The sequence below is a fragment of the Musca autumnalis genome, unplaced genomic scaffold (genome assembly GCF_047663935.1).
Source record: "Musca autumnalis isolate F117 unplaced genomic scaffold, ASM4766393v1 scaffold_3, whole genome shotgun sequence".
Classification (NCBI taxonomy): Eukaryota; Metazoa; Arthropoda; class Insecta; order Diptera; family Muscidae; genus Musca; species Musca autumnalis.
In genome coordinates, this window is record NW_027411866.1 from 240,046,126 (window position 1) to 240,073,328 (window position 27,203).

The following is a 27,203-nucleotide window of genomic DNA, read 5'->3' on the forward strand; positions in this document are numbered from 1 at the left end:
GTGGATTTTTTAAAGAATATTTTTTCCAGTCGTGGATTTTTTAAAGAATATTTTTTCCAGTCGTGGATTTTTTAAAGAATATTTTTTCCAGTCGTGGATTTTTTAAAGAATATTTTTTCCAGTCGTGGATTTTTTAAAGAATATTTTTTCCAGTCGTGGATTTTTTAAAGAATATTTTTTCCAGTCGTGGATTTTTTAAAGAATATTTTTTCCAGTCGTGGATTTTTTTAAAAAATATTTTTTCCAGTCGTGGATTTTTTAAAGAATATTTTTTCCAGTCGTGGATTTTTTAAAAAATATTTTTTTCAGTCGTGGATTTTTTTAAAAAATATTTTTTTCAGTCGTGGATTTTTTAAAAAATATTTTTTCCAGTCGTGGATTTTTTAAAGAATATTTGTTTCAATAAATTTTTAAAGAATATTTGTTTCAATAAATTTTTAAAGAATATTTTTTTCAAGTTGTGGATTTTTTAAAGAATATTTTTTTCCAATCGTGGATTTTTTTAAAGTTGTGGATTTTTTAAAGAATATTTTTTTCCAATCGTGGATTTTTTAAAGAATATTTTTTCCAGTCGTGGATTTTTTAAAAAATATTTTTTCCAGTCGTGGATTTTTTAAAGAATATTTTTTTCAGTCGTGGATTTTTTAAAGAATATTTTTTTCAGTCGTGGATTTTTTAAAAATATTTTTCCACTTGTGGATTTTTTAAAGAATATTTTTTCCAGTCGTGGATTTTTTAAAGAATATTTTTTCCAGTCGTGGATTTTTTAAAGAATATTTTTTCCAGTCGTGGATTTTTTAAAGAATATTTTTTCCAGTCGTGGATTTTTTAAAGAATATTTTTTCCAGTCGTGGATTTTTTAAAGAATATTTTTTCCAGTCGTGGATTTTTTAAAGAATATTTTTTCCAGTCGTGGATTTTTTAAAGAATATTTTTTCCAGTCGTGGATTTTTTAAAGAATATTTTTTCCAGTCGTGGATTTTTTAAAGAATATTTTTTCCAGTCGTGGATTTTTTAAAGAATATTTTTTCCAGTCGTGGATTTTTTAAAGAATATTTTTTCCAGTCGTGGATTTTTTAAAGAATATTTTTTCCAGTCGTGGATTTTTTAAAGAATATTTTTTCCAGTCGTGGATTTTTTAAAGAATATTTTTTCCAGTCGTGGATTTTTTAAAGAATATTTTTTCCAGTCGTCGACTTTTCAACGAATATTTTTTCCATCGAACAACAGACGTGGATTTTTTAAAGATTATTTTAAAGATATTTCTTTTTTCATCAATGAAAACCTCGTGGAGGAGTAGGAATGTTTTTCAAAAACCCCACGAGACGTAGAAATTTTTTTAAAAAATCCACAAGGTGTAGAAAAATTTTTAAAAAAATCCACAAGGTGTAGTTGCAGAAATCTATATACATATAAAAATGGTGTAAAAAATGTATAGTAATTCATAAAATGAGAACGGCTAGGCCGATTTCTGTAAAATTTTTTGTCAGTTATTCGTATTTTCGAGGAGAAGGTCTTTACGGAAGAAAATTTTGGAAAATCTCTCTTGAAAAGTCGGAAAATTGGAAAAATCGAAAATTGAGTTTTTGTATGAAATTTTATTCCTTAATAGCGAGACGAAGTTCGCCGGGTCCGCTAGTATTTTATAAAATATCCACGAGATGTAAACATATTTTAAAATATCCACGAGGTGTAAAAATATTTTTAAAAAATCCTCATATTTTTTAAAAAATCTACCACCTGTAATAATATTTTTTTAAAAAATCCACGAGGTGTAGAAATATTTTTTAAAAAATTCCTCGAGTTTTTTAAAAAATTCACAATGTGCAGAAATATTTTTTAAAAATTCCATAAGGTGTAAAAATATTTTTTAAGAAATCCATTAGGTATAGAAATATTTGTAAAAAATCCGTGAGGTGAACACATAATTTAAAATAATCCTCGAGGCGTAACAATAATTTAAAAAATATCCACGAGGTGCAAACATAATTTTAAAAAATCTTCGAGGCATAGCAATAATTAAAACAAAATTCTGGAGGTGTAAAAGTAATTTTAAAAAATCCACGAGGTGTAGAAATATTTTTTAATAAAATCCACGAGGTGTAGAAATATTTTTTAAAAAATCCACGAGGTGTAGAAATATTTTTTTAAAAAATCCACGAGGTTTAGATATATATTTTTTTAAATCCACGAGGTGTAGATATATATATATATTTTAAAAAATCCACGAGGTGTAGAAATATTTTTTAAAAAATCCACGTGGTGTAGAAATATTTTTTAAAAAAATCCACGAGGTGTAGAAATATTTTTTAAAAAATCCACGAGGTGTAGAAATATTTTTTTAAAAAATCCACGAGGTGTAGAAATATTTTTTAAAAAATCCACGAGGTGTAGAAATATTTTTTTAAAAAATCCACCAGGTGCAGAAATATTTTTAAAAAAGCCACGAGGTGTATAAATTTTTTTTTAAAAAATCCACTAGGTGAAGAAATATTTTTTAAAAAATCCACGAGGTGTAGAAATATTTTTTAAAAAATCCACGAGGTGTAGAAATATTTTTTAAAAAATCCACGAGGTGTAGAAATATTTTTTAAAAAATCCACGAGGTGTAGAAATATTTTTTTAAAAAATCCAAGAGGTTTAGAAATGTTTTTTAAAAAATGCACGAGGTGTATAAATATTTTTTTTAAAAAATCCAAGAAGTTTAGAAATATTTTTTTAAAAAATCCACCAGGTGCAGAAATATTTTTAAAAAAGCCACGAGGTGTATAAATTTTTTTTTAAAAAATCCACTAGGTGAAGAAATATTTTTTAAAAAATCCACGAGGTGTAGAAATATTTTTTAAAAAATCCACGAGGTGTAGAAATATTTTTTAAAAAATCCACGAGGTGTAGAAATATTTTTTAAAAAATCCACGAGGTGTAGAAATATTTTTTTAAAAAATCCAAGAGGTTTAGAAATGTTTTTTAAAAAATCCACGAGGTGTATAAATATTTTTTTTTAAAAAATCCAAGAAGTTTAGAAATATTTTTTAAAAAAAATCCACGAGGTGTATAAATATTTTTTAAAAAATCCAAGAAGTTTAGAAATATTTTTTAAAAAAATCCACGAGGTGTAGAAATATTTTTTTAAAAAATCCAAGAGGTATAGAAATATTCTTTTAAAAAAAATCCACGAGGTATAGAAATATTTTTTTAAAAAATCCAAGAGGTTTAGAAATGTTTTTTTAAAAATCCACGAGGTGCAGAAATATTTTTTTTAAGAAATCTACGAGGTGTAGATATATTTTTTTTAAAAAAATCCACGAGGTGTAGAAATATTTTTTAAAACATCCACGAGGTGTAGAAATATTTTGTAAAAAATCCACGAGGTGTTTAAATATTTTTAAAAAATCCACGAGGTGTTTAAATATTTTTAAAAAATCCACGAGTTGTAAAACTATTTTTTAAAAAATCCACGAGTTGTAAAACTATTTTTTAAAAAATCCACGAGTTGTAAAAATATTTTTTAAGAAATCCACGAGTTGTAAAAATATTTTTTTAGAAATCCACGAGTTGTAAAAATATTTTTTTAAAAAATCCACGAGTTGTAAAAATATTTTTTAAAAAAACCACTAGTTGAAAAAATATTTTTTAAAAAACCCACGAGATGTAAAAATATTTTTTAAAAAAATTCGCGAGTTGTAAAAATATTTTTTGAAAAATCCACGAGATGTAAAAATATTTTTTAAAAAATCGACGAGTTGTAAAAATATTTTTTAAAAAATTCGCGAGTTGTAAAAATATTTTTTAAATAATCCACGAGTTGTAAAAATATTTTTTAAAAAAACCACGAGTTGGAATTATTTTTAATCCACGAGTTGTAAATATATTTTGTTTTTAAAAGTCCACGACTTTAAAAAAAATTTTAAATTGTAAAAATATTTTTTAAATAATCCACGAGTTGTAAAAATATTTTTTTAAAAAATCCACGAGTTGTAAAAATATTTTTTTAAAAAATCCACGAGTTGTAAAAATATTTAAAAAAAAAAACACGAGTTTTAAAGATATTTTTTAAAAAGTCCACGAGTTGTAAAAATATTTTTTAAGAAATCCACGAGTTGGAAAAATATTTTTTTAGAAATCCACGAGTTGTAAAATATTTTTTTAAAAAATCCACGAGTTGTAAAAATATTTTTTAAAAAAACCACGAGTTTTAAAAATATTTTTTAAAAAATCCACGAGTTGTAAAAATATTTTTTAAATAATCCACGAGTTGTAAAAATATTTTTTAAAAAAACCACGAGTTGTAAAAATATTTTTTAAAAAAACCACGAGTTGTAAAAATATTTTTTAAAAAATCCACGAGTTGTAAAAATATTTTTTAAGAAATACACGAGTTGTAAAAATATTTTTTTAAAAAATCCACGAATTGTAAAAATATTTTTTTAAAAAATCCACGAGTGCTAAAAATATTTTGTAAAAAATCCATGAGTTGTAAAAATATTTTTTAAAAAATCCACGAGTTGGAAAAAATATTTTTTTAAAAAATCCACGAGTTGGAAAAAATATTTTTTAAAAAATCCACCAGTTGGAAAAAATATTTTTAAAAAAATCCACCAGTTGAAAAAAATATTTTTTGAAAAACCTATAGGTTGAAAAAAATATTTTTTAATTCACGTGTTGAAAAAAATATATTTTTTGAAAAATCTACGAGGTGGAGAAATATTTTTTTTAAAAAATCCACGAGGTGTAGAAATATATATTTTTAATCCACGAAGTTTAGAAATATTTTTTTTAAAAAAATCAACGAGGTATAGACCTATTTTTTAAAAAATCCACGATTTGTAAAAATATTTTTTAAAAAAATTCACGAGTTGCAAAAATATTTTTTAAAAAATGCACGAGATGTAAAAATATTTTTTAAGAAATCCACGAGTTGTAAAAATATTTTTTTAGAAATACACGAGTTGTAAAAATATTTTTTTAGAAATACACGAGTTGTAAAAATATTTTTTAAAAAAACCACGAGTTGTAAAAATATTTTTTAAAAAACCCACGAGTTGTAAAAATATTTTTTTAAAACATTCACGAGTTGTAAAAATATTTTTTAAAAAATTCACGAGTTGTAAAAATATTTTTTAAAAAAACCACGAGTTGTAATAATATTTTTTAAAAAACCCACGAGTTGTAAAAATATTTTTTAAGAAATCCACGAGTTGTAAAAATATTTTTTTTAAAAAATCCACGAATTGTAAAAATATTTTTTTAAAAAATCCCCGAGTTGTAAAATATTTTTTAAAAAAACCACGAGTTGAAAAAAATATTTTTTAAAAAAATCCACGAATTGGAAAAAATATTGTTTAAAAAATCCACCAGTTGGAAAAAATATTTTTAAAAAAATCCACCAGTTGGAAAAAATATTTTTTAAAAAATCCACGAGGTGTAAAAATTTTTTAAAAAATTTCACGGGTGGTGAAAATTTTTAATAATTTTTTTTTTAATTTTTTTATAAACTAGTAAAAAAGTGTCAGTCGGCTTGGCCGACAGAGATATACCCTCAGCCTGTGTATAATGAAACAATTTTTTTTCGCAGAAAACGTATGTATTTACCGGGTTTTAAAAAATTTGGGCGTATGAAACGACAAAACTGTTGATTATGGTTGAAGAGCAAAAGTTTTGCGGAGAAAATACTTAAAGTATTTTCCATTATGGAAGTGGATCTCCAGCCACTACATATGGTGCCATAGGGGGTTTTACACCTTTCGGGCTGTTTGCTCAAGAAAGGTGGATTTGCCCCTGAAAAAACTTTTACCATCGTAATTGAGGCAGTGAATGCAAGTTGCTTCAACAAAAATCAAACTGATGCGATAACAGGTCTTAAAGTGAACTTATCGGAAATTTTGTTTGGGAGGTACTGGATGAAGTGGACAAAAATAGTAAATATTTGAACCTGATCTATATCTGGTAGATATATCAGGATGTTTAAAGTATGGACCAATTCGGCCACTCCATTCAAATGTTAAAGTACGAAAATTTTTTCCGAACATTTTTGAAATTTTGTGGGGAGGTACCTGAAGGAGTGGACCGATATGGCTTATCTTCGAACTTAAACTATGTTTGGAAAAAATATTACTAAGGCCAAATTTTGGACCCAATCGGCAGATCCGTTCGAGAGTTATCTTGCGCTCCAACCAACTCACACGGAGTCATAGGGGTTTTGTGTAACTTTCAGGCTATTTTCTCAGGAAGTATGGACTTGCCCTTGATGGAACTTGTACCGTCGTATGGGGGGCAGTGAATACAAGTTGCCGAAACAAAAATCAAAGCGTTTCGCGAGCAGGTCCTAAACTGAACTTATCCGAAATTTTGTGTGGGAGGTACCCGAAGGAGTGGACCGATTGATTCCATATTGGAACCTCGTCTAAGTCTGGTAGACATTTCACGAGTTGCAAATTATGGACCAAATCGGTTGCTTCCTTCAATAGTTATCGCACCTACAAATTTTCCGAACATTTTTGAACTTTTGTGGGGGAGGTACCGGAAGGAGTGGACCGCTATAACCCATCTTCGAACTTAAACTAAGTTTGAACAAAATATTACGAAAGCCGAATCTTGGACCGAATCGGTTGATCCGTTCGAGAGTTATCGTGCGCTCCAGCCAGCTAGACAGACAGACGGACGGACATTGTTCAATCGACTCCAAATTGTCTGAAACACATTTCGTCCAAACATACTTGGGGTCTAAAACCATTATTTCGATGAGGCACATTTTGCCCGTATGAAAGTGTATATACCCTCGTTAGCATAAATGCTGAGGGTATAAAAATTGAGGAGTTTGTTGATGGCTGAAAAAATATTCTTAAAAAAATCAACCATAAAAAGTCCACCTTGTTATTCATTCCCTGCACGTCTTTTGTCTTTACTGCTTGCCTAGATCCTGACGGATGTTCCCAGCTTGGCCTTTGTTCTTTTTTTCTGATGTAAAAAAAAAAACCAATAAATATTTATCAATGATATCGTGGATGAGGATTAACATGTTGACATGTATACATAAAAAATCGGGCATTGTTTCTTCTCAAGATAATTATTAACATCATTACAACCATTCATCATAATGAAGTTTGTTTTTTATGTCTTTGTCCCAAGGAATCAATGTAGACACCGACAGCATCCCAATATAGCATATTCACCCCTATGGCAAACGATAGACCCAATTGAACAAACAAGTAAACTTGTCATAGAGTGCCCAAGAGAATTTGTGGTTTGAATATTTTTATGCGACTATTAAAGCAGATTTTTTGTTTATGACTTGATTTTTTCCTCACACTCTCTACTGTTCATTTTTGCTCGATACGTTCTATTAAATATTCTCAAAGATGGTTCAGCAAATCTGTCGGCCTCCGTGGTGATGTTCTTAAATTTTGACTCAGTGAGTCAAGTAGAGAATATATGACCGGAATAGCAAATTGAGTAAAAGAGCGAAGAGACATGGATGCTGCTGCTCGTTTCGGTTTTAATAGAAAATGAAATTGAAATCGAAAAAAAACTCGTTCACTTACCTACCATAATATTAAATTTAAAAGGAAACAAATATAGAGTATTTGAAAAGTTTTCTAGTCTTCTTTATTGGGGGAAAATACTTTGACTTTGGTTACTAAAATTTAGTGGATGAGTCATAAATCATAAAGTTTTTAGTCTCGTGTACTAGTCAAAGAGGTAATTCTTTTAAAAATGAAGTGGGTTAATATTTTTTTCTACGAAAATATATCAGTATCAGTTTTTTTTCGTGGAAAGAAAACACAAATAGCTTTTCTTCATGATTTCCACATAAAGAAAATTTCGCTTTGTTTTCAACAAGAAGGTCATTATTATTTTGACAACAATATTGACAAACAAGTGAAAAAAAGGGGTGAATGCACGGTTTCAGTTACAGTCAATGTTGGTTTGTCTGTCTACACATTTGACAGGTGAAGTATGTATGTACCATCTTTGTAAGATATGCCTTAATTTAAATACTACTGTATAATGATACGCTTCAGATCTATGCCAATTGAGGCTATGACAACAAAACGCTTCTTAAAAATTTGTTTTTAATTGTTTTTAAATTTTTAGTAAATGTTTACTTAACCCAAAAAATTCTAAAGAAAAATATTATCATTTTTAAAGGTAAAACAAAATTCCGCATTTCATGTTGGCTTGCCAATTTTGTTTTTGTTTTTAATTTGACATTAATTTTTTTTTGCGCTATTATTGTCTTTTGGGGGATTTTCAAAATAAACAAATATAAAATTTCACAAAAATATTTATATCGTCCCGATATGAACTTGTCTTTGACATTTGAAAACAAAACAATAATAACAATAATAAACTTTTTCAAATGAGCAACTAGAACGACAACAAAAACAACAACAAAAATAATAACAAACATTACTTAATCATTTGTTTGTCAACAAAACATTTAAGACAATGTTAAAACGCAACAGGCATACTGTGTGTGGGACAGTGGGACAAGACAACAAATGAGTCATGTGGGATAAAAATAGCAAATCTATTAAAGATTTTTTAAAGAATATATTTCGGACAACAAACAAGAAATCGTGGAATTTTAACAATTTTTATTTTTCTAATTAAAAGGCCATTAATGATCACACAATTTATTATTATAATTATTATTATTATTTTTTTTTTGAAAATACCGGAAAAATGTGTATCATCGAAATTATGATTTTTTTAAGTCCACGAGGTGGAAAATTATACTTTAAAAAAAGTCCATGAGGTGTAAAAATTTATTTTTGAAAAAGGTTTTTTAAAACCCCACAATATGTAAAAAGTTAGTTTTTTTTTTTAAAACTCCACGAGTTGTTTTGTTTAGAAACCCACGAGTTTGGTGTATTTTTTTAATATACGAGGTGTCAAATATTTTTTAAAAATCCACGATTTTTAAATTTTTTTCTAACTTGTTGATTTTTAAACAATTCTTTCTAATTTTAAAAAAATTTTCTTTAAATCTTGGATTTTTTCTAAATAGTGGATTTTTAAACATTTTTTTCTAAATGGTGAATTTTTATTTTTTTTCTAAATCGTGGATTTTGGAAAAAAATGTTTTAAATTGTGGATTTTTTAATTTTTTTTCTAATGGTAGATATTTAAATATTTTTTTTTAATTTGGGATTTTTCAACAGATTTTTCTAAATCGTCGATTCTTAGAAAAAATTTTCTATATCAAGATTTTTAAATATTTTTCTATATCTTGGCTTTTTAAAAATATTTTGCTAATTCGTGGATTTTTAAACAACATTTTTCGAACTCGTGGATTTTTAAATATTTTTTTTTTAAATCGTGGATTTTTAAAACAAAAAATTCTATCTCGTGGATTTTTAAACAATTTTTTCTAACTTGTGGATTTTTAAGCATTTTTTTGAACCCGTGAATTTTTAAACAAGTTTTCCTAAATTCTGAATTTTTAAACGATTTATTTCTAAACCTTGGATTTTTAAACCATTTTTTTTCTAAATCGTGGATATTAAAACAAGTATTTCTAAATCGTTGATTTTTAAATATTTTTTTTTTTAAATCGTGGATTTTTAACATTTTTGTCTAAATCATGGATTTAAAAAAAAATTTTTCTAAATCGTGGATTTTTAAACATTTTTTTTCTAAATAGTCAATTTTTAAACAAGTTTTTATAAATCGTGGATTTTTAAACAAGTTTTTATAAATTGTGCATTTTTAAACAAGTTTTTATAAATCATGAATTTTTAAACAAGTCTTTATAAATCGTGGATTTTTAAACAAGTTTTTATAAATAGTGGATTTTTTAACAAGTTTTTAGAAATCGTGGATTTTTAAACAAGTTTTTATAAATCGTGGATTTTTAATCAAATCGTGGATTTTTGATCAAATCGTGGATTTTAACAAGTTTTTATAAATCGTGGATTTGTAAACAAGTTTTTAGAAATCGTGGATTTTTAAACAAGTTTTTAGAAATCGTGGATTTTTAAACAAGTTCTTCTAAATCGTGAATTTTTAATCAAATCGTGGATTTTTAACAAGTTTTTAGAAATCGTGGATTTTTAATTAAATCGTGGATTTTTAAACAAGTTTTTAGAAATCGTGGATTTTTAAACAAATCGTGGATTTTTAAACAAGTTTTTAGAAATCGTGGATTTTTAATCAAATCGTGGATTTTTAAACAAGTTTTTCTAAATCGTGGATTTTTATTTTAAACAAGTTTTTAGAAAACGTGGATTTTTAAACAAGTTTTTATAAATCTTATATTTTTAAATAATTGTTTTTTTTTAAATTGTAGATTTTTAAACAATTTTTTTAAATTGTGAATTTTTAAACAATTGGTAAATTTGTGGTTGTTTAAATATTTTTTCACATTGTAAATTTTTAAACGATATCTTTAAATTGTTGATTTTTAAACAAAATTTTCAAATTGTGGGTTTTTAAACAAATTTTTCTAAATGTAAAAATATTTTTTAAAATATCTGCGAGGTGTAAACATATTTTATAAAAAACCACGAGGTGAAAAAATATTTTATAAAAACCACGAGGTGTAAAAATATTTTTTAAAAGAATCTGCGAGTTGTAAAAATATTTTTTAAAAGAATCTGCGAGTTGTAAAAATATTTTATAAAAAACCACGAGGTGTAAAAATATTTTTTAAAATAATCTGCGAGGTGTAAAAATATTTTATAAAAATCCGCGAGGTGTAAAAATATTAAAAAAAATCCATGAGTTGTAAAAATATTTTTAAAAAAATCCACGAGTTGTAAAAATTTTTTTTTTAAAAAATCCAAAAGTTGTAAAAATATTTTTAAAAAATTCACGAGTTAAAATATTTTTTAAAAAATCCTTGAGTTAAAATTTTTATTTTTTTTTTAAATCCACGAGTTGTAAAAATATTTTTTAAAAACCCACGAGTTGTAAAAATTATTTTTTAAAAGGTCCACGAGTGTTAATAATTACTTTTTAAAAAAATCCGCGAGTTTCAAAATTTGTTTTTTTTTTAAATTCACGGGTTGTAGAATATTTTTTTTAAAAAAATTCAAGAGTAGTAAAAACATTTTTTATAAAATCCACGAGTTGTATATATATTTTTAAAAAATCCATGGTGAAAAAATATTTTTAAAAAATCTAAGAGGTGTAAAAGTATTTTTTTTAAAAATACACCAGTTGTAAAAATATTTTTTTTAAATCAACGAGTTGTAAAAATATTTTTTAAACAATCAACGAGTTGTAAAATACATATTTTTTTTAAATCTACGAGTTGTAAAATATATATTTTTTTTAAATCAACGAGTTGTAAAATATATATTTTTTTTAAATCTACGAGTTGTAAAAATATTTTTTAAAAAATCCACGAGTTGTAAAAATATATTTAAAAAAATTTCCGGGTTTTAAAAAAAAATATTTTTTAAAAATCTCCGGGTTGAAAAAAAGTATTATTAAAAAATGTCTGAGTTAAAAAAAATATTTTTTAAAAAAAATCACGAGTTGAAAAAACGTATTTAAAAAAAATCACGAGTTAAAAAAAAATATTTTTACAAATTCTTCGAGTTGGAAAAAATATTTTTTTTAAAAAAACAATGAGTTGGAAAAAATATTAAAAAAAAAATGAGTTGGAGAAAATATTTTTGTAAAAAAACAATGAGTTGGAAAAAATATTTTTTTAAAAAACAATGAGTTGGAAAAAATATTTTTTTAAAAAATCCACGAGTTGGAAAAATTTTTTTTAAAAAACAATGAGTTGGAAAAAATACTTTTTTTTAAATAACAATGAGTTGGAAAAAATATTTTTTTAAATAACAATGAGTTGGAAAAAATATTTATTTAAAAAATCCACGAGTTGGAAAAAAAAAATATTTATTTTGAATAATCCACGAGTTGGAAAATAATATTTATTTAAAAAATCTACGAGTTGGAAAAAAATATTTTTTTAAAAAATCCACGAGTTGGAAAAAAATATTTTTTTAAAAAATCCACGAGTTGGAAAAAAATATTTTTTTAAAAAATCCACGAGTTGGAAAAAAATATTTTTTTAAAAAATCCACGCGTTGGAAAAACATATTTATTTTGAATAATCCACGAGTTAGAAAAAAATATTTTTTTAAAAAATACAAGAGTTGTAAAAATATTTTTTTTAAAAAATCCAGGAGTTGTAAAAATATTTTTTTAAAAAATCCACGAGTTGTAAAAATATTTTTTTAAAAAATCCACGAGTTGTAAAAATATTTTTTTAAAAAATCCACGAGTTGTAAAAATATTTTTTTAAAAAATCCACGAGTTGTAAAAATATTTTTTTAAAAAATCCACGAGTTGTAAAAATATTTTTTTAAAAAATCCACGAGTTGTAAAAATATTTTTTTAAAAAATCCACGAGTTGTAAAAATATTTTTTTAAAAAATCCACGAGTTGTAAAAATATTTTTTAAAAAATCCAGGAGTTGTAAAAATATTTTTTAAAAAATCCAGGAGTTGTAAAAATATTTTTTAAAAAATCCACGAGTTGTAAAAATATTTTTTTAAAAAATCCAGGAGTTGCAAAAATATTTTTTAAAAAATCCACGAGTTGTAAAAATATTTTTTAAAAAATCCACGAGTTGTAAAAAATGCACGTGGTGTAAAAAAAATTATTAAAAATCCACGAGTTGTAAAAAATAATTTGTAAAAAATCTACGACTTGTAAAAATATTTTTTAAAAATCCTGGAGTTTTAAACACATTTTTTGTTTTTTTTTTTTTTTTGAAAAATCCACGTGTTGTAAAAATATTTTTTGTTTTGAAAAATCCACGTGTTGTAAAAATATTTTTTTGTTTTGAAAAATCCACGGGTTGTAAAAATATTTTTTTTTTTTAAATTCACGAGGTGTAAAAATAATTTTTTAAAAAATCAACGAATTGTTAAAATAGTTTTTAAAAAATCCACGAGTTGTAAAAATATTTTTAAAAAATCCACGAGTTGTAAAAATATTTTTAAAAAATCCACGAGTTGTAAAAATATTTTTTAAAAAATCCACGAGTTGTAAAAATATTTTTTTAAAAATCCACGCGTTCTAAAGATATTTTTTAAAAAATCCGCGAGTTGTAAAAATATTTTTTAAAAAATCCACGAGTTGTAAAAATATTTTTTAAAAAATCCACGAGTTGGAAGATATTTTTTTTTTAAAAATCCACGAGTTGTAAAAATATTTTTTAAAAAATACACGAGTTGTAAAAATATTTTTTAAAAAATCCACGAGTTGTAAAAATATTTTTTAAAAAATCCACGAGTTGTAAAAATATTTTTTAAAAAATCCACGAGTTGGAAAAAATATTTTTTTTTTAAAAATCCACGAGTTGTAAAAATATTTTTAAAAAATCCACGAGTTGTAAAAATATTTTTAAAAAATGTCCGGATTTAAAAAAAAATATTTTTTAAAAAGTTGAAAAAAAAAATTTTGAAAAAAAATCCCAAGTTGAAAAAAATATTTTTAAAAATTCTTCGAGTTGGAAAAAGGACAACAACAATAAAAACAATAAAAATATTGTTTAAAAGAATCCATAAGTTGTAAAATATTTTAAAAAAAGCCAGGAGTTGGAATTTGTTTTAATCTAGGAGCTGTAAAAATAATGCTTAAAAAATCCACGAAGTAATTTTTAGGCTACCAAAAAACCCTCAGTTTCTGAGTATTTCGGTTCTGAATAATGTCGCTATTTAGTAGGTATTATTGAACTAAAAAAAGAATCGAGCTACCTTATCTTCCCGAATCTATAAATTATTTCAAAATTGTTTTTTTTTCTAATATACAATTATTGTCTTCACAGTTGTCTGATGTCCCACTGTTTAACGATGCATAACAAATTATGTCTGTGCATCTGTCAGCACGTTCCTATAACCCAAATTACTGTGGCGAAGATTGAAAACAAAAATAACAAAACTAATTGAAAACCACAACTAAACTTGTTAAATGAACATTAATGGATGGAAAAAAAATAAAGCAAATGACAAAATTTAGAACGCAAAAATATTAGAAATTAAAACAAAGGCGGGAACGCATAAAACATTATCTACATAAAACACGGTGCTCTTGAACCAAATTTGAATGGAAATTTCAGTCATGACATTGTTTTATAAGGAGGCGATACAGTTAATCCATTGTCCTTTTTTGAACTTCGATATCTCAATAACGGTAAAAACTACAAAGATATCATAAAAGCCAATCTTGATGAGAATTTTCATAGTTACAACATTTTCCTTAGTCCCATTTCGATAGGACTTGCGGTTTCCAAGCAAAATCGTGAAAACCTAAAAAAACCTTAAAAATGTCAACTTGAATAGAAATTTATTTTAAAAAGCGCTCCAGCAATTTTTTGTTTTTTTTTATTTTTTTCATCTATGAACATGTGGTTTCAGAATCCGCAAAAATGTCCCAGGTGTAAGCACTTTCAATTTGGTTCAAGAGCACCGTGAAAGACAATGTCAAAGCAGAAAACATTTATTATTCTAAATAAGTCTCTACCACAAGACTCCCTATTGTCGAAAGCCAAAATTTATAGAAAAACAGTTTATATCTTAATGTTATTTTCTGCTGTAATTAATATATGCGATAACTCAACTTTTATGATTCATTTAGATTAAGGAAAATTTGTTTTTTTTTTCACAGGAAAAGCTCTCTGTCTGCCAGTCACTCAGTAACATTACCTATCGTAGTCACATTTCCCATTTCCGGCATAAAGAACATTTCCCCAGACAGTTGTCTCATGAGAGGAGACATTTAAATGCAGTTTGAGACCTGCCACACAAATATATACAATGTCTCTACGGAATATTTCTACTTCTCCCTTAGCCTTTCTTCCCTACAATTCTTTTATAAATTATTTTCTATTTATTCACGAGTATGACAAAAAACATTCCTATCACATGCATCAATCTTTTGCCACATCATAAGAATCGTCGTCACGAGGACATTTCACTGACATTGTTGATGATGTTGATGACATTTTCTTGTTAAATATCATACAAAAAAAAAAAAAAGAGAAACAGCAAAAAATATGAATATCAAACAAAAACATCATTTAATTATAAAAACGAGACAAATAAAATGAAAATTTCAATATACCCCAACCACATTAGTCATAGGAAGAGGTACATCCTTTATTAAGAGGCTTTTTAATTAAATAAAAGCAATAAGTCAGAGGAAATACCTTTGTGAAATTAATTTCTTAGTATAGGTGGCGTATACATGTTGTCACAACTCATACGCATGGGGGGTTTCAAAATATTTCTTTTGAGTCAAAGCATTTTCGGTATGGGTGGCGTATGCATGTTGTCACTACTTATACGCATGGGGTTTCGAAGTATTTTAAGCGGTTAAAATGGTCCTGTTGCATTTTATGGCTAAAAATTAAATATTTTGCCTTAATTCTTCGTTCTCCATGTTTATCTGGAATTAAAATTCCATATAGCCATGGCGACGTATGCGTATGAACTATCAATCATAGGCATAATTCACCATAAGAGCAGTATTTTTCAATTCAAAAAGAATTACAAGGAATTTGTAGATGACGCATTCTTCAAAACATTTGGGTTCTTCAAAAAATATTTTTCCAAGAACAGATTCATATTTTGAAAATCCTATTGGAATAATTTTCTTTCGAATTTATTTCACAAAAAAACATGATTTAATAAGAAGGTCACCACCTTGAAGAATTGTTCTTTTTTCGTTTGAAAACATCATTTGATATTTGCTTTTTTAATAATGATGAGGATGATGCTGCTGCTGATGTGCAGATATCTAAAAGAAAATGTTTCATTATTTTTTCCCACAATGTGACCGAGTTGTTGGCGTCCATCATCAATCATTCAGTTGAGATATAGTAGTTTTTTCGTAGTAGTTTCTCTGAACAGCAACCATTTGTATTGAAAAGTACGCGATATGTACATAAATATTTACCCAACAAAAGACCATCATTGAGAAGTGTAATGAAAGAACATTTGTCAATGTTTTTTTTCTGAGATTTTTTTTTCGTGGTCGTCGATGACATTTTCTTCGTCGACCAAATGTGGTTTTTTTTCGTTTTTGCATAAAATATAACAAAAACAAAAGAAAGAAAAGAAATAAACCCCAAATCGAAAAATATATATGAATTGTAAACAAATAAAAAGAATGTTGTTTGTAAAATGGAATGAGGCCCAATTTTATTAGGGTAATAATATAAACGGCCATGACCTCTTTAAAAACCTATCTACAGTGTGTTTTCTAAGATATCTAAGAATTTTAAAAGATGGTTTCTTAAAAAAAATAATGAATTGGGCGATTTTTTCAAGATTACTTTTTCATCCATATACAGAGTCGTGGATTTTATAAACATTATTTTTCAGCCTTTAATAATTCAAACTATTGTAATATTATATTTATATTTGCATTTTGGTCGCCAACATTCGAAAATCGAATAGGCAAATAAAGAAGAAGAAGAAACTTGTGCATTTTCTAAATCGTCGATTTTTTAACAAAATATTTTTCTAACTCTTTTTTTTAATATTTTTCCAACTCAAGAAATTTTAAAAAATATTTGTTCAACTCGAGGATTTTTTAAAAAATATTTTTCCAATTTGCTAATTTTTTTTTTTAAATTCTTTTCCAACTCGTAGATTTTTTAAAAAATATCTTTTACAACTCGTGGATTGTCTAAAACATATTGTCGTGGATTTTTTAAAAAATATTCTTTACATCTCGTGGATTTTTTTAAATATATTTTTTACAACTCATGGATTTTTTAAAAAATATTCTTTACATCTTATGGATTTTTTTAAGAAATATTTTTTACAACTCATGGATTTTTTAAAAAATATTCTTTACAACTCGTGTTTTTTTTAAATTGTTTTTCAAACTCGTGTTTTTTTAATATATTTCCAAGTTTGTGGATTTTTGGAAAAATATTTATTCCAACTGGTGGACTTTTTGAAAAAAATTTTATTCCAACTGGTGGACTTTTTGAAAAAAATTTTATTCCAACTCGTGGATTTCTTAAAAAAAACTTGTGATTTTTTAAAATATTTTTAACAACTGATGTTTTTAAAAATATTTTTTAAAACTCGTGTTTTTTTAATATTTTTTTCAATTCGTTGATTTTTTTAAATATTTTTTCCAATTCGTGGATTTTGTAGAAATATTTTCCACAACTCGTGGAGTTTTGAAAAAAATATTTTTTCCTAGTCGTGCATTTTTTAAAAAAAATTTTGTCCAAGGCGTGGAATTTTTTAAATTATATTTTTCACAACTAGTGCATTTTTTTCAGAAATATTTTTCACATCTCGTGGATGTTTTACAGAAATATTTTTCACAACTTTAAAATATTTTCCAACATCCTACAACTCGTGGATTTCTCATAAAAATATGTTTTCCAACTTCTAAATTTTTTAAAACATATTTTTCCCTACTCCTGGATTTAAAAAAAATTTTTTTTTGCAAATTTTTTAATTTTTAAAAGATTTTTAACAACAGATGTTTTTTAAATATTTTTACTACTCGTGGATTTTTTTTAAAAATATTTTTGCAATTCGTTGATTTTTTTTAAATATTTTTTCCAATTGGTGGATTTTTTAAAACATATTTTTCCCGACTCTTGGAGTTTTTCCTAGTCGTGGAAACAATATTGAAAAATATTTTTTCCAAGTCGTGGAATTTTTTAAAATATATTTTTCACAACTCGTGGATTTTTAAAAAAAATAATTTCAAACATCCAACAGCTGGTGGATTTTTTAAAAAATATAATTTCAAACCTCTAACAACTCGTGGATTTTTTAAAAAAATAATTTCAAACCTCCAAAATTCGTGGATTTTTTATAAAAATATTTTTTCCAACTCGTGGATTTTTTAAAAAAATAATTTCAAACCTCCAAAATTCGTGGATTTTTTATAAAAATATTTTTTCCAACTCGTGGATTTTTTAAAAAAAATAATTTCAAACCTCGAGTAACTCGTGGATTTTTTATAAAAATATTTTTTCCAACTCGTGGATTTTTTAAAAATATTTTTTCCAACTCGTGGATATTAAAAAAAATAATTTCAATCCTCGAACAACTCGTGGATTTTTTAAAAAAAATAATTTCAATCCTCGAACAACTCGTGGATTTTTTAAAAAAATAATTACAATCCTCGAACAACTCGTGGATTTTTTAAACAAATAATTTCAATCCTCGAACAACTCGTGGATTTTTGAAAAAAATAATTTCAATCCTCCATAAACTCGTGGATTTTTTAAAAAAATAATTTCAAACCTCCATAAACTCGTGGATTTTTTAAAAAAATAATTTCAAACCTGCTACAACTCGTGGATTTTTTAAAAAAATAATTTCAAACCTCCATAAACTCGTGGATTTTTTTAAAAAAATAATTTCAAACCTTCTACAACTCGTGGATTTTTTGAAAAAAAAAAAAATAATTTCAAACATCCAACAACTCGTGGATTTTTTGAAAAAAAAATAATTTCAAACATCCAACAACTCGTGGATTTTTTGAAAAAAAATAATTTCAAACATCCAACAACTCGTGGATTTTTTATAAAAATATTTTTTCCAACTCCTGAATTTTTTAAAATACACTTTTCCCGACTCTTGGTTTTTTTAAAAAATATTTTTCTTGATCGCAAATCGTGCATTTTTTAAAAATAGCTATAGGATTTTTTTAAAAATACTTTTCCAACTCGTGAATTTTAAAAAATATTTTCCCCAACTCGTGTATTTTTTTTAATATTTTTTCCAACTCGTGGATTATTTAAATTAATTTGTCCAACTCGTGGATTATTTAAAATAATTTTTCCAACTCGTGGATTATTTAAAATAATTTTTCCAACTAGTGGATTTTGAAAAAAATATTTAACCAGCACGTGGATTTAAAAAAAAATATTTAACCAGCACGTGGATTTAAAAAAAAAATATTTAACCAGCACGTGGATTTTTTAAAAAACATTTAACCAAAATATAAATATATTTAAAAATATATTTTTAAAGGCATTGTTCAAACTCGTGGTTTTTTTCAAAAATATTTTTTCCAACTCGTGGTTTTTTTCAAAAATTTTTTTCAACTCGTGGTTTTTTTCAAAAATATATTTTTCAACTCGTGTTTTTTTTTCAAAAATATATTTTCCAACTCGTGTTTTTTTTTCAAAAATATTTTTTTTCAACTCGTGTTTTTTTCAAAAATATTTTTTCCAACTCGTGGTTTCTTCAAAAATATTTTTCAAGTCCTGGTTTTTTCAAAAATATTTTTTCCAAATCGTGTTTTTTTCGAAAATATTTTTTCCAATTCGTGTTTTTTTTTCAAAAATATTTTTTCCAACTCGTGGTTTCTTCAAAAATATTTTTCAAGTCCTGGTTTTTTTCAAAAATATTTTTTCCAAATCGTGTTTTTTTTTCGAAAATATTTTTTCCAATTCGTGTTTTTTTTCAAAAATATTTTTTCGAACTCGTGGTTTTTTTAAAAAGTGTTTTTCCAACTCGCGGTTTTAAGAAAAAAAATGTTTTTCAAGTCCTGGTTTTTTTCAAAAATATTTTTTCCAAATCGTGTTTTTTTAAAAATTGTTTTTCCAACTCGTGGTTTTTTTAAAAATTGTTTTTCCAATTCGTGGTTCTTTTAAAAAATCGTGTTTTTTTTCGAAAATATTTTTTCCAATTCGTGTTTTTTTTTTCAAAAATATTTTTTCGAACTCGTGGTTTTTTTAAAAAGTGTTTTTCCAACTCGTGGTTTTTTTAAAAAATTGTTTTTCCAACTCGTGGTTTTTTTAAAAAATTGTTTTTCCAACTCGTGGTTTTTTTAAAAAACTGTTTTTCCAACTCGTGGTTTTTTTAAAAAATTGTTTTTCCAACTCGTGGTTTTTTTTTAAAAAATTGTTTTTCCAACTCGTGGTTTTTTTTTAAAAAATTGTTTTTTCAACTCGTGGTTTTTTAAAAAATAGAAATATATTTTTTAAAATATTTATCCAACTCGTGGTTTTTTAAAAGATATTTTTTCAACTCGTGGTTTTTTAAAAAATAGAAATATATTTTTTAAAATATTTATCCAACTCGTGGTTTTTTAAAAGATATTTTTTCAACTCGTGGTTTTTTCAAAGATTTCAAAGATTTGTTTCAAAACGTGAATTTTTTTTATATTTTTCCAAATTTTGGATTTTTTAGAAAAATTTTTTAAATAATTTTTCGAAACCATGAATTTTTTTTAAACATTTTTCGAAATCATGGACTTTCTAAACAAATCCAAATTGTGAACTTTATTAAAAATATTTTTCAAATTCGTGAATTTTTTAAAAAGACTTTTTGAAATCGTGTGATTTTTAAATATTTTTCCAAATCGAGTTTTTTAATATTTTTCCAAATCGTGGATTTTTTTCAATATTTTACAAAATCGTGATTTTTTTAAATATTTTACCAAATCGTAAACTTTTTTTAAATATTTTTCGAAATCGTGGATTTTTTAAATGCTCTTCAAAATCGTGGATTTTTTTGTTGCATTTTTTCTTAAAAAAATAGTTTTAAACGACGATTGTGGGTTGTAAACGACGATTTGTGGGTTGCTTAAAAAATATTCTTTAAAAAATCCACGATTTGTGGGTTGTTGAAAAAATATTAATTAAAAATCCATTGGAGTTGGTTGTTGAATAAAAAATATTCATTATAAATCCACGACTTATAGGTTGTTGAAAAATAAAAATACGTTGTTGGTTGTTGAAAACTATTCTCTAACAAATTCAAGAGTTGTGGGCTGTTGAAAAAAATATACTTTAAAAATCCATGTGGTGTTGGTTGTTGAAAAAATAATCCTAAAATATTTTCCATCCTTCCTACTAAAAACCAATCTACGTTGGCTGCCTTTTAATATTACGTTTCAAATGAAATAAACATATTTTTCATGTTCGATATAATTATTCTTAAATTTCGGCTAAATTGACGCATTTTCTTAGGGTATGCCTTACGTCCAAAACATTTTTATTCGAATAACATTTGTGGGCTATAAATCGTCAGCTGTGAGAAAGATTATATATAGAGTACACATCAAATTTGTTTTCAATATAAAATAATAGAAAATTCAATACCAAGAACATCAATGAATACAGTGTGACGTATGAGTGTTGACACTATGTATACGTCACAATGTAACAATAATACATACATTCAATAAAATAAACTTTAATTCGCTAAGAAACTGAAATTTTTCAAATTTGTTTTTGTATTTACAACACCAAGTGGATGTATTTAAATTGAATTCTTAATATAAATATTTATAACTATAATATTTATCTACAAGACTGTGGCAAGAAAAAAGACTGTGTAAATTGGGTAATATGAAAAATTAATAGATTATTTTAAATAACAAGACTACAACAACAATAGCAAAAGAAAACCAAAAAAAAAAACTTTGACGTAAACATGAATGTTGAATGTGGGAAAATTCAAAGGGAAATAGAAATAGAAAGCTATGGGAAATAAATTGTTTTGGGAAATAATTAATAAAAATTTGTGGCAATAATTGAATGTAATACGAGCAATTCTAGACCATAAAATAAAAATTAAATTTACATAAAACTATATATTTAATGGCTTTTGGAGATATTAGCAAAGTTTTTATGCTATTTATATTTCTATAAAAATCTTTCCAAAGGTTTTTGTTTGATTGGATTTATTTAAATTACTGTTGAGCTGAAAGATTAATAAGGCAATTAATTGAACTAAAAACCTTTAAATAATTTAACACTTGTTGATATATAAATAAACGTATAAAAAAACGAAGAAAAACGGTGTTGCTCCACAAGAAGTGTGCGAAAAAAATAAATGTTTTATTCTTTCAACACCAAAATAAAAAAAAATAATTTTTCCTCATATTGCCATGTTTGAAAACAAAAACAATAGTAAACAAAGTTTATTTTTTCCTTATTTAATATGCAAAAATATTTATTTAAATTTTTATGATTATTGTAATTATTCGAATACAAAATTGTTGTGATATGGAGGTATGAAGAAAACAACAACAAGAAATTAAAGTGCTTTGAAAATAAAATCACAATCAAAGCATTCATTTGGCATTCATTTGGGTTATAATATAAATACAAATATGTATATTTATATATTTTATTTCTATTTTGAAGGTGTGCATTTTGGAATGTCTATGATTACGAGAATTGGTTGTTTTTTTCTTTTTGCACAAATTAAAAATAAATAACGAAAGAAAACAGATTATTTATAAAGCGTAGTAGTATTTATATTTTTGTCTATGCTGCCCCACACAGAGGAGCCGAAAAGCATTTTGCGGTTTATTTACTATATAGTTATTTATAGTTCCAGAAAATATTTATATTTATATTTCGTTTTATCTACATTTAATTTAATTAAAAAAAATATATTATAATGAAGTAGAACACATTCAAAAAGTTAGAAAGTGAGAAAGATACGTACGATCTGTCAATCAGGATGGAGGCCTCCTGTTCTTTAAACCTGTAAGGGTTACAACAAATAACAACACAATGAACGTTTTGATTGTATCACAGAGAGAAAATAGTTTTTGAGATTATTAGAAAAAAACAAGAAAAGGAAGAGCTCTTCCCTTTAACATTTTTTTCTTAGCTATTTAACAAAGCCAAACTAAACATTTTGTTTACAATTTATTTATATATTTAAGGTATGTATTTATAGCTAATTTGCTTAATTTTTATTTTTGCTTTAAAGCATGGCATTTTAATTTTTCTACAGCTGGAAAAGCATTAAATTTTTGTTTACCAAACAAAATTGAAAGAAAAAAAAAAACAGCAGAAAACAAAACGCAGAAAAACAACAACAGAACAAGGGTAACAAAACAAAGAGCGAAAAAAAGAAATATTTACAAAAATAGAAAACATAAATCAACTGGAAATAGATAATTTACATCTAGTTAAACCATATTTAATGTAACCGGAAACGCTAAACGGATGTACATGTAACTGAAAAAAGGGCCACATAAACAAATAACATTTACATAAGCTTCTAAATTTTCGTTCACATAAATTAATGTTTAATTTTTTTTAAACATTGAAAACGAAATATTCATATTCAAATTAAATAAAAACATATATACAAAACTAATAAATTAAAGATTATGACTTTTTTTGTAACGATAATTTAAATTACATTATTTATACTTCCATAGAGTATAGTATGAGTAATCCGCTTTTCATAATTATTTAACTATATTGCCCAAAAGTATGCTCTTAAAATTGTCTTTGCCATACAACTTGTTCAATGTGAAAATTTAAGTCTGGTCTTGACTCTACTCTAAAGTAAACGAAATTTTGTTACATTATAAATATACCGCCTAGAATTAGACTCTAAAAATTGTCTTCATCAGATAGCTTCTACTTAACTGAACTGAATTATAGATGGCGGTAAAATTGTCTCAATGAGATAACTACTACTCCAATTGCAATGTCAAAACTAAATAATAGATGACGGTTTACTGTAAGACCAATGTGAAATCAGTTAAGGTAGTTTAAATAGGAACCATTGAATATGTATAAATTTGAACGAATGATGAAAACACATTTAACATCTAAATGATTGCTGACACATTCTATTGGCTAAGAATATTGACCACCTTTGCACTGAATTTTTTCTCATTCATTTTTTATAATGACGAATAATTCTATATATTCTTTCTCTTATAGACCATACACATGATTTGGAGTTTATCCAACGAAAACAAACCAAATCCAACGAATGCAATGTCGTCCTATGGGACTCAAAATTAAATTCCAGGCCAGACCCTATTTTGCAAACAGCTACCCAGATAACACTGCTATATTTATGTGCAAGATCAACCATGATTTGAAGTGCTTTGTGCAAATTTGACACAATATAAAGTAGAAGGCGCAGAAAAATAGAAATTGTTAATTCAAACAGATTTTTTAAGTTATGCGACTCTTTGACCATATGAGCGACATATACAATACTTTTATAAATAATAAAATACGAGTAATTATTTATAAGATGTTTCTAATACCATTTTATTTTTAAAAGTTAGCAAATAGCTATAGTCATACGCCTAAAAGTATGCTCTTGTAAGTGTGTTTAGCAGATAACACAACCAATCAAATGTTAAATTCGAAGTACAGAGGGCGCTACTCATATGTACAACTTGAAGTTTATTATTTCAATTATCGCGCAACGTTCTTAGGTCAATTTCGACCTATGGGCCTCAACATTAAATGCCAGGCAGCGCATAGTGCTTTAAGGCTATATGACCTAAATCTTTGGTGCGACAGCACCTATAGGCATGTATATACCCTAACGGAAATAGATGCAAATTTAAATGGCGATCCTCGAGGGAAATTTAGCGATTATATATCACAAGTCACGAGATTTGAAGATGTTGAATTAGAGATGACTAGAAGCAAAGTAAACCTCTTCTGGACAATCAAGGCCTTCTATACAGACGGCTCCAAACGAAACAAGAAGTACTGGTAATGGCGTCTACTGTGAATGACTTGAACAGTCATTAAAGTTGGACAACAAAGCTGAAATCTTCGCCATCTAAAAGGCAGAAAAAAAGTTTGGATGCCGTGAACTTTGAACCGGTGACTATCTTTTTTGATAGTCAAGCCAATCTTAAATCCAAATCAAATCCGTTTGCATGAAATCCGAGGCCGCCCTTGGGTGCGGAAGAGCAAGCCGAACAAATGTTTTCCGGCTATGCTGTATATCAGGACATTGTGCATGAAGACAGATGGACTCGCTAGATATGCAATTGAAAAATTCTTTGATGCAAGAGTCAAAAATTATGGTGATATGAACCAAAGTGGATCGTGTCAGGACCCATTTGTCCAACTTTATCAATCAACAGAAAAAAATGCTCTTATAGTTATGAGAGTTTTTACCAGATTATTGGAGGCTATGTAAAAACGACGAAGAGAGAAAGCGGCATGGTATTTTAGTTGTTCACTTCCCTCCATATCTAACCTTTTATTCAAACATATGTAGATCCTCTTACAATCAATAACATAATCAAGAGCTGCAACGGCACAACAGGGAACTGCATCTCTGACGGATTTCTAATCATCACCACTCTGGAATTCTATAAAAACGTCAATATTCGACATTTTTTTAAAAATTCTTCTTTCTACTTTTTACCTTTGTTTTTTCTATATCCTTTTTTATAGGTACTCTACTCCAACTCTCTGTAAATTTTGTTGTTGCCGGCAGGGTCGCTGTGTACTTTTGTTCCATTATGTTGAGGAATATGGACTTGCCCGAAAAAAAGAATACCGTCGAAATAGAGGCCATGAGTAAAATCTCGAAAAAAAAAACAAAAAGAAAAACTTTTGCGAAACATTTTAAAATTGTTTGTTTGAGCTACCCTAAGGAGTGGACCGAGATGGTGCACATTCGAACTTAACTTATGTGTGGATAAAATATTATTAAGGACAATGTTTGGCCTAAATTACTATCTTAGAGTGATTGTCCTTGAAAATCAAATTGTGAATCACTGTTCGATGTATCGAAAATAGTATGATGCGGCTTGTAGAGTTGTTTCACATAACGAAAATAGTCAAGAATGGAAGACCATATTACGGTTGTCGAAAACTCGAAATCTAATAAAACACGTTATTGTTTGCATTTCCACTCTTGGAGAACTTCAGGGGTTTCAGAAAATTCCAGTCCAAATGACTGATGTTAAAATCTTTAAATTTAGCAAGTGGCTAAAAATTGAAGGCGAAGAAATGATATAAATTAAAATACTCTGAAATTTATCCGAGAACTTTGTGCGAAAATTTAAACAATAATCTTTAAAATATATAGCACATTTTGAAGATTATTGTTTAAAACCATCACCATAACACCATCTATACTTCGTATTAAGCACATGTATGATTGTGCTCTCTACTAATTACACTTACAGCAGTATACTTTTAGGCGAAAAACTAGAAAATGATTGCATATTTTTTTTAATTTTAAGATCTTGAAATTTTATAAGAATTTAGCAATTGAAAGCAAAAGCGCGATATAAAATTAAATTTTGACCTACGAACCTTGAACGATAATTGAAATAATAACTGCCAAGTTGTACTACATAGCGTCATAGGGTCTATACTGCGAACAGAACATGTCCTTACAAGAGCATACTTTTAGGCGAAAAACTAGGAAATGATTGCATATTTTTAACTTAACAATTGAAATGAAATGCTATATAAAATTAAATTCTCCGAAATTGACCTACGAACTTTGTGCGGCCATTTAAATAATAACCTTCAAGTTGTACTATATGTCATAACGCCATCTATACTTCGAATTATGCATTTGATTTGTTATGTCCGCCGCTAAACACACTTACATAAGCATACTTTTAGGCCAATAACTATAAAATATTGCTATTTATTCACCTTTAAAAAATTAAATTCTCCGAAATTGACATACGAACTTTGTGCGGCCATTTAAATAATAACCTTCAAGTTGTACTATATGTCACAACGCCGTCTATACTTCGAATTATACATTTGCTTTGTTATGTCCGCTGCTAAACACACTTACAAAAGCATACTTTAAGGCGAATAACATTAAAATATTGCTATTTATTCACCTTTAGAAAATAAAATGGGATTTAAAACTTTTTAAGATAATAACACTGATTTTATGCTCTTATATAAAAATATTGTACACAATCAAGATTAAAACAAATTTCATTGTTCCAAAATGCATTCCTTCATTTTTGAACCTGTGTGGATTGTTTAAAATAGATTGAAGCTTGATTTGAATTTTGAATGTATTATTTTCTTTTAATTGAAACTTTTCGATTAATGAGTGTCCTAAGTTCGATTGGTGTAACGAATTTTGTAATACGTGGGCAGTTCGGAAACTTCTTATCCTAGCACAAAAAGCGTGGTATTAACAGAAAAAAGTTAAGTGTTTTGGAAACTTCCATATCTGTTATGAACACATGTTAAATTTTGTTTCGATCTGGCAACTCCTTCATATAGAAACAGGTGTTCAAAAAAGAGTGCATGATATGGTATTAAATGATCGACGAATAAAAGTGCGTGAAATTGCTTTCTGCAAAATGGGTGCCTTGTTTGGATCGTTTTAAACGAAATAAAATGGATTTTAAGCGACGTTTCATAACTGTTGATCAGTCATGGATCCACCACTATACTCCAGAGACAAAAGAACAATCCAAACAATGGACTGAAGCTGGAGGAAGTGCCCCAAAGAAGGCAAAAA

The 27,203-nt window shown here is 26.3% G+C and overlaps 1 protein-coding gene across 33 annotated transcripts in view; it reads right to left on the reverse strand.

Annotated features, from left to right (window-relative positions):
• Positions 1-27,203, reverse strand: part of dnc (phosphodiesterase dunce) — a 1,334,769-nt gene that overhangs the window by 60,075 nt on the left and 1,247,491 nt on the right. The window contains exon 5 of one of the 33 annotated variants that reach the window (XM_073977516.1): positions 22,416-22,454. The exons of the other annotated variants lie outside the window; for them this stretch is intronic. Within the exon in view, the coding sequence (XP_073833617.1) occupies positions 22,416-22,454 (39 nt within the window). The remainder of the gene's footprint in view (positions 1-22,415; positions 22,455-27,203) is intronic. 33 annotated transcript variants of the gene reach the window in all.